This window comes from Hesperophylax consimilis, chromosome 20 (assembly GCF_061612785.1).
Source record: "Hesperophylax consimilis isolate HC1 chromosome 20, BYU_Hcon_1.0, whole genome shotgun sequence".
Lineage (NCBI taxonomy): Eukaryota > Metazoa > Arthropoda > Insecta > Trichoptera > Limnephilidae > Hesperophylax > Hesperophylax consimilis.
The window spans coordinates 20,317,833-20,326,259 of record NC_142855.1 but is presented as its reverse complement, the minus strand read 5'-3'; the positions used below and the strand labels follow the sequence as shown (position 1 = coordinate 20,326,259).

At 38.3% G+C, this 8,427-nt stretch overlaps 1 protein-coding gene across 1 annotated transcript in view; it reads right to left on the bottom strand.

Moving 5' to 3' along the window:
* Positions 1-1,178: 1,178 nt before the first annotated feature.
* Positions 1,179-8,427, bottom strand: part of sli (slit guidance ligand) — a 290,993-nt gene continuing 283,744 nt past the window's right edge. Inside the window, exons 25-29 of the mRNA XM_089644128.1 lie at positions 7,497-7,720; positions 6,267-6,545; positions 4,294-4,383; positions 1,996-2,168; positions 1,179-1,315 (exon numbers count right to left, since the gene is read on the bottom strand). Coding sequence (XP_089500254.1) covers positions 1,214-1,315; positions 1,996-2,168; positions 4,294-4,383; positions 6,267-6,545; positions 7,497-7,720 — 868 coding nt within the window. The 3' untranslated portion in view covers positions 1,179-1,213. The remainder of the gene's footprint in view (positions 1,316-1,995; positions 2,169-4,293; positions 4,384-6,266; positions 6,546-7,496; positions 7,721-8,427) is intronic.

Below are 8,427 nucleotides of genomic sequence, written 5' to 3'. Positions count from 1 at the left end.
ACAAAACATCATTTTTTTCTTTCATTTCAACCTTTTGAGTTATTGTGGTTTCATCAAAATTCCTCGCTTCAAATTCAAAATTGAAATGCGACAAATCATCACTTTCAATAGTTTTCAAGTCTTTTTCAATTTCTTCATTGTCTTTTGTTTTCAACTGTCCGTTGATGTCGATAATGCTGGGCACGATGATTAATTTTTCATCACCGTTGTCAAAGTCTTCATCGATTTGGGACGAGTTACTAAAGCTAAAGTCGCTAATGCTAACTTTGTCATCGCCGTAAATTGATTCTTCATCGGCTTTGAGAAAGCTCGATGAAATACCTTCATCAATGATGACGTCTTCGGTGGCATGGTCATCGGAATGTGTGCTTTGTCTTTGGTGTACACCATCAACTTTATGTATCTTTTTGTCTTTGAAACCATCTATTATATCCTTTCGGTCACTTGAAATCCCAAAAATTACTTCATCTTCTTCGCGGCCAGAGTTCTGCGTTACGTAATCACCAATTAGATGACTGCTTACATAACTGTTGCTTTGATCTTCTCCCTGCTGTGAATAACTTCCGACACTATCAAAATCACTACCGAAATCGTCGATCTTACGATTCGCATAGTCATAATTGCGTCTGTTATCATTGACTTTTTCATAATCATGAAAATCATATTCATCATCGTCATAAAAACTGTCGGATTTGGCGTTTTTATCATCAAAATCGCGATCAAAAGCATCAAAATTACGTCCGTTTTTATGACTACTGTAGTCGTATTCAAGAAAATCGTGATCTTCATCATAAAGAGTATCGACGCTTGGGTTTTGAGTACCTCCCTTTTCAAATTCTTTGTTGAAACTGCGTGACAAAACACTTTCAGCTGCGTCAAGATTTTCGTTCTTAATTTTATGATTATTCTTACGTTTAAGATTGCTTAACCTAGGATTTGCTGCCGTATTAACTCTGGCGTTGGTTTTTTGAATGCGAAGCTGAGTTTGCTTATTATTAGGGTTCGTTCTCAGGCGGCCAGGGCCCAATCTCTTATTACTAGGCAACCCCTTAGGGCGTGGGGTTCTCTTAACACTAGGGAGTTGCTTACGGCTAGGGAGTGACTTACGACTAGGGTGTGACTTACGGCTAGAGAGTGGCTTACGACTAGGGTGTGACTTATGGCTAGGGGGGTGGTCAGAACGGTCGGGGGAGGGCGTGGCCGCGCCGGGCAGTCAGTTGGGGCCGGGCTTCGAGCACCGACGGCTGCAAGCGCACTTGCGAACCACTTCCACTTCCTTGGTGCGACGAGAGCCATTAGGGCAAAACAGTCGGACCTAGGAAAAAAAATCAAATAATCGGTTAGTAAATGCAGATTCGACGCTTTACATTGGATTCCAGATAAATTCGCAGTTTTTTTTAAATCTTGAACTAAAACAAAGGTAATTTTTTAAAAATATCTGCTGATGGTTTTTATTGTGAATACTACAATTATCATTTTACAATACTATTTTTTTTTTGTTTTATTTAAAAAATATATTTTTTTAAATTTGCAAACCTTGACAAATATATTTCAAATGCTAAATGTTGTTATAGAGAATTAATTAAGAATCTGTTGTAAACTTTTAAATGCAAATACAAACTGTGGTGTTCTCTGTTTCTAATACTGTTTAACCCCTCAGAGTATTTTGTTCAGTTTTACGAACAGTTTATATGGTCTCATAGGAATTTTTGTGTCCGCCTTACTGTCGAGCTTTATATTCAAATCTAGAAAAATTCCTTTTATTTTGATTTTACTGCAAAGCGGAATGACACTCAAATTCTGAAAGAATATGCCAGAGAGCCTGAGGGGTTAAATTATATATCATACCATTATACAAAATGATATAGCATGACTTTTATGAGTCCTTATCAGACTGGGAGATATATCTCCTAAAAAAACTCTACGCGCAGGTGTTTGACGTCTGAGAGAAAGATTTCCCAAATTCACTATAAGAGTTGATTAAGTTTGTCATACCTTCCTCCGCTTGGTGTTACGCGGGGAGCAACAACCGCGCGGGCAGCCCCCCTTGCAACGCGCCGTGCGCAGAGGTCGCCGCGAGCGACACTCTCCGTCCGCTACGTGCTCGCGCAGAGCTTCCTTGCGGCAGGAACCACCAGGTGCACTGGAAGGTCCTGGAGGAGACAATCCTACTGAAAAGTTAATAATAATTTAAATTAGGGGAATAGGATACTATATTAGGATAAATATGACTAACTTTTTATTGTATATTTAATATAGAAAGGTTCCCGTGAGCACTTAGGCCATAGGCCCATTGTGCTACCTCCCATTTTACCTCAATCCTTTAACAACAACCCAGTCCCTTTAATAAAGTTCCCCAGGGTTGTCATTGGGTATGTGGCTATGTCTTCTGGTTCTACTGTATGTCTCCCCAGGTATCTGCGCCTAGTTCCCACCAGGGCAGGACATTGGCACCATCGGTGAATTGGACTCTCTTCATCCTCTTCACATTTCCTGCATCTATTGGTGTTTTCCACTCCCAATATCTGCATGTGTCTCCTGAGATGGCAGTGTCCTGTTAGTAGTCCTACCAGTTCCCTCAGTGAGTTTCTGTCCATATCGAGTAGTTGTCTGGTTCACCTTGGGTCTGGTCCGTTTATGAGTACTTTGTATTATTACGGGTGCCCTTTCCCATTCCTCCCAGTGCCTGGAATTGACCATTCAATATGTATTTTAGTGTGGCAAGTTGCTACTCCTACGGCCGGCTTGGATCCCGCAAGTGGTGCTTTCGCCCCTTTCCTTGCTATTCCATCAGACCGCTCATTGCCCTCAATTCCTTTATGTCCTGTTACCCAGATCAGAGTTATTTTATTTATGGTAGCAAGTTCTTCAAGAATGGTTTTGCATTCCATCACCAGTCTTGAAATGATTTGCACTCTCTCTTTCTCTCTCTCTCTCTCTCTCTCTTGCCTATATTGTAGTTAGTTTATATTTGAAATATTTTAGTTACTTTCTTGTACTCTAATCAAATTAAATTTGCATATTGTATTGTTTGAGAACAAGTGAGTTTTTATTCATGAATTCACTCGCCACAATCCGTTTGAACATGATTATCATGCTCGACTTCGTGACATTACAATGCCCAACGTGACATTATTGCGCCCAACATAGTATGTGACAATGCAACAAACTTAGCTAACATTATCAACTTTCTCGACTGATTTATCTTGTTCTCTTTCCCAAGCACAGTCAACAATTACTAAAGTAAGATAGTCAATCATCCGTACTGCCATATTTATGGTGACACTGTACTGAATTCACGGAATCAAGAAGCCAATGGCTCTGATACATGCTGATGCATGGCTGGCTGATATCTGAATTCACGGAATCAAGAAGTTAATGGCTCTGATACATGCTGACGCATGGCTGGCTGATATCTGAATTCATGGAATCAAGAACCCAATGGCTCTGATACATGCTGATGCATGGCTGGCTGATATCTGAATTCACGGAATCAAGAAGTCAATGGCTCTGATACATGCTGATGCATGGCTGGCTGATATCTGAATTCACGGAATCAAGAAGTTAATGGCTCTGATACATGCTGATGCATGGCTGGCTGATATCTGAATTCACGGAATCAAGAAGCCAATGGCTCTGATACATGCTGGTGCATGGCTGGCTGATATCTGAATTGATGATAATATTGCATTTCATGTTTTCGTATTTATCATTTAAAATTAACTTCACCTTTCTTATCTCGATGTGTAGAATCTTTTACATCAAATTCGCGTCTGTATGTCACCTTTCCTGTCATCTTTTCTATGTATTATCTGTTTATTCTCCGTTTTGTCTCTGTGTATTTATGTCAAAACATCTGATTGGTGTAATTATGTCAAATCATTCTCATATTCTTGTATTATTACTTTTACAAAATTCGCTCGCATTCGACACCTCAAAGTCACTGAGTTAACAACTAGAATCATTGCAAATTCATCGGAATTAAAACACAATAAATCAATCTGTTAAAACATAAGTGTTTTAATAACAACCATCTCGCAACATCCACCATCTATCTCTCTGTGCGTATCCCTGCGCAAAGACACGAAGGACTTCATGAAACGCAGCTCGCCTTAAAACCGACGGCAGAAGTCCTGGTACAACAGTTTCCTCAGTTAAGTAGTAAGTCACCAGGTATTTATAAGTCTAAGATGTAAGTTACTATTTAGTTGCTGTTGTAAGTCACTAGCTGTAAGTTTATGAAACCCGTGAAATGCTAATCCATTTTTAACTATTATTATTATTTTAACTTACCATGAGTGAGTCCAGTACCAGAATCCACACTGACTTGCTGCCTTGTCTTAGGTCCATTAGACTTTGGTCCTCCCAGGATAGTGGATCCGCCTGTAATATCACACAAATTTAATAGTTTGAATAGTTCCCTGAAAAACACTTTTGTTTCTTGCAGGAGTATGCAAAGATTCCCTTGCAAAAGTTAAGAAAAACTAAATTTTATTTCACAAAACTTAGAACTTGTTTCTTTTCTTGCAAGAATTACAAAAAATACTCTCTTTTACTATCTCTTCAGGCCTCTGGCACATTCTGTGAGACTGTCAGAATATTTCCACTTTGCAATAAAATCCAAATAAATGGAATATTTCTGAACGTATGCGAAAACTAAAAACTATTTTCGAAAGGTGATGAAATAAACTCTCATATTTTATAATTACTAAAGACAATTCTAAAAGTTCCAGTTAGAACTCTGACAGAAGAAATATTTAAAAACTTACAAGCCTACAATGTACAAAAACTTTATTAAAAATATATTTTATTTGAAATAAAAAAATATCTGAATACTCCACTGCCCAACATAAATACTCAACCAGAGCAATAAGCCAAAATAAACTGGTTACTCCCAGTTTGAATACATCTTTTGGACAGAGAAATATTAAATTCTATGCTTTGAAATAAAACAATGCTCCATCAAATAAAAGAATAAAACTAACGAAAATTAATATATTTAAAACAAAAGTAAAAACATGGCTGAGAGAACAAACTGATATTCAACTTACAAACATTATGAAGACGATCTAAAGATAACTTGAAACTAAATACAAAAGTTTAAAAACTACATGCCAAAACTAGAACAGGAAACCCTAGTGAGGAAGACTGAAAATTTTTAAATTTATACCTTATATCTTCATCAATGACACACTTTGCAATTTAAACTAATAAAAAATAATAATTATTAGAAATAAATTTAAAAATTTTGAATGCAAACAAAAAAATAAATTAAAATATCTCACTTTACGTTTTTGTTAACTAAAATACTGAAAACGAAAAAATACACACTTATTTTATTAGACAAGTGTTTTAAAAGGTTATCGTCATCTCACTTTTTTTTCATTACATATAAAAATAATTATTAAAAAATGTTATCTTTTGGATTCATAGACTTCTAGATATGAAAATAAAGCATGGTGTTTTCTCTTTCTAACACAGCTTAGATCATATTTCTAACTACAACAGTAAGGAAGACATGACGATTGCTGTGAGACCACATGAATGAGTTGTTCCCAAAAGCGTACAAATTAGGGTTCAAAAATCAGGAAACATTCCTGTTCCCTCTGTTGCAAAAGATTAGACTTCCACTTTTCTCTCCTGCAAGAAATAAGAAACCCTCGTCGATTCTTTCGCAAGAGTCAGGTTATACTTGTTCCTTTTCTGGCAATAACAATAATATTAAGACTTTATTCCAGAATGTAAGCAGGGTTAGTGAAAAGCAAAACATTCCATGTTTAGAAATATTAGACAAATAATAAGAAAAATAAATTATATAAAATAACAATACATAGATATGAGGGTAGGTATGTAAAATAAAAACACGAAACCAAAGATAAAAAGTTATTAAATAAAAAAAATTTATGAAATTTGACCGTCTCTCGTCTCCAGAGCGCAATAGACAGAAAAGTCTTGATCTCTCTCTTGCAATATTTAGGACACATTAATTTCCTTCCTTAGATGTGTCAGGACATATTATAATTTTTTGCTCTCTCTTTCGAGATTTAGGGCACATGTGTTCTCTCTCTTACAAGGGTTCGAACACACTTGTTCCTACCGTTGATCCTCTTGCATGGCAGATTTAAGATTGAAGACAAAATGGTTTACACTCGTCTCTCTTGCATAGGCAACACTTTCACAGCCTTTTTTAAAGTAGATGTCACAATTTTCATATCAATGGACGTCCCCCATTAAGTGATTAACCTCAGCAGGTATTATTGGCTTACCGATGGAAGCCAGCATTTCGCAGTGCAGACCCCTGGTCCCCGGCTTGCACCTGCAAGAGTAGTCGCTCTTGGAGTCGCCCTCCTGGATGCACTTGCCACCCCTCTTGCAGGGATTGGGCGTGCAGGCCTCCTGGGCGCCCCGGATGTCCCCCATCATGTCGGCAGTGGGCTCTGCTTCTGCCTCCTCTAACAGTGCACAGCCTGGATTGATGCGCACTTGTCTGGCTGCGTTGGTGAAGTCCACGGGCTTATGGTTGATCCACACTTCCTTAAAGCAACCTGGAAACACAAATTAATCAATTTTATCCAATTCACAGCTATGTCAGATGTCTGAATTTGACACAATTTATCAGCTACGTGTAAGAAACATTTGATAGTTCTTTTGATAGAATTTTGATGTCCTTTGTCAAAACCAAAACTGCTTATGACAATCTTTTAGTACTTCACCATAGAAAAAAGTTCTTGTGCAGTACAGAATTCCTTTTCGTACCGAGTACTGTGCAGTATCTACTGATTGTTGTCAGCAAGTGACAGGGAGAACTTCAGCGAAACTCCAAACATATATGGACAAGAGGAATGCGTATGCGAGCTGTAAACAGAACTAGCGCCATCTGTATTTAGTATTTTCAATCTAGCCTTTGGAAGAATGAGACGCTGGGTATTATCAGTGAGTTGGCTCCTTGGCGACTTGGTAAGTCGACTGTTCAAATTGCAACTGCTCAGAGCTGGCCCTGGGTTGCTTACTGACTAGGTATAATCATGAGCCATATCGACAGATAAGTTAGTTGAAACAATTCTGTTTAGTTGTTAATATAGCCGTGCTAGGTTCCCAGGGTGGGTTAGGTTAAGTGAGATAAATTAAGGTTAGGTTAAGTTAGGTGAGGTTCAGTTGTACTAAGGTTATGTTAGGTTAGTGTTAAATAAAGGGCTTAATAAAGAGTTTGAAATTATGTAGGCGAAAAATAATCAGCGTCTGTACCAAAAACAGGAAATGATTCCAAATGGTAAAATGGAAAATTACTACTCAATGCTCTATTGATAAATCAAAGTGATAACAGAGACATCTATTGACAATTATTAGTTTCATTACTAGTGACCATAGTTTCAAACCTTTTTTAGAAATAATCATTTGAACAGATCTTTTAAATATACAGTTGGGTTAGGATAGGAGAGGTTAGGCTAAGTTTCGATGCGTTACGTTGAGTCGATATAAATGTTCAAATATGTTACCTCTGAAGCTAGTAAGGTTCCTCAGGTGCCACTTGGTGTAGGCCTCTCTGCCCGGTCCCTCGGGCAGCCCGCCCAAGTACAGCGGGGTGCTCAAGCGCAAGAACTCCTTGGGGCCCTCGTTGACTATGGAACGGGCGGGGCCCCCGTCCACCCGCAGCGTGAAGTTCTTCTTCACCGCCAGCAGCTCGGCCTTGTGGTATGCACCGTCGGCTACCATCTCGAAACTAAGAATCAAAAACAAATCATATGACATGTGACATCAATAACTGTTACAGCGAAGCTTTGACATTTGATATATTTTTATTTCGATTGTCTGTGCTATGCATTAGTCCTACTTTGAAATCTGGAAGTGTCATTTTCAAAATTGGAACAGAAAAATATTTTTCCCATTTTCAAAATTGGAACTGATTTGTCAAAAATTCAAATTATCGCTAGTCTATCTAATATGCGCTAGCATTTAGATAACTAAAGAAACTGAATTCGCGACAAATCAGTTATAATTTTGCAAACTACAATCAAAATAATTTTCTGTTCAAATATCATACTATAGGTAGGTACTTTTTTTTTATATTAACTCCACACAGGAGGCCCTGAAGAAAATAATTTCCCTCAGGGCCTATGTCATCTTTGAGGATGCTGTGTGGAGGGTCTTTTTGTGGAGAGGAAGGAGTGAACATGGGTCTTGAAAAGTCCCATGTTGTAGGAGGGAGGAAACACAGAGGCCGGCAGTTCGTTCCACAGCCGAGCTGTTGAACTTAAGAAGGAATCGTAGAAGCGACCCGTTCTCATGTGACAAATGTCAACCGTGTACAAATGTAGGGCGCGCGTTTGGCGTGTATCCCGACTACGCACCGGTGCCGAAGGGATCAATGACGCTAGTTCCTCAGAGCATCTTCCATTGTAATACCGATAGAACAAGGACAGCATACCT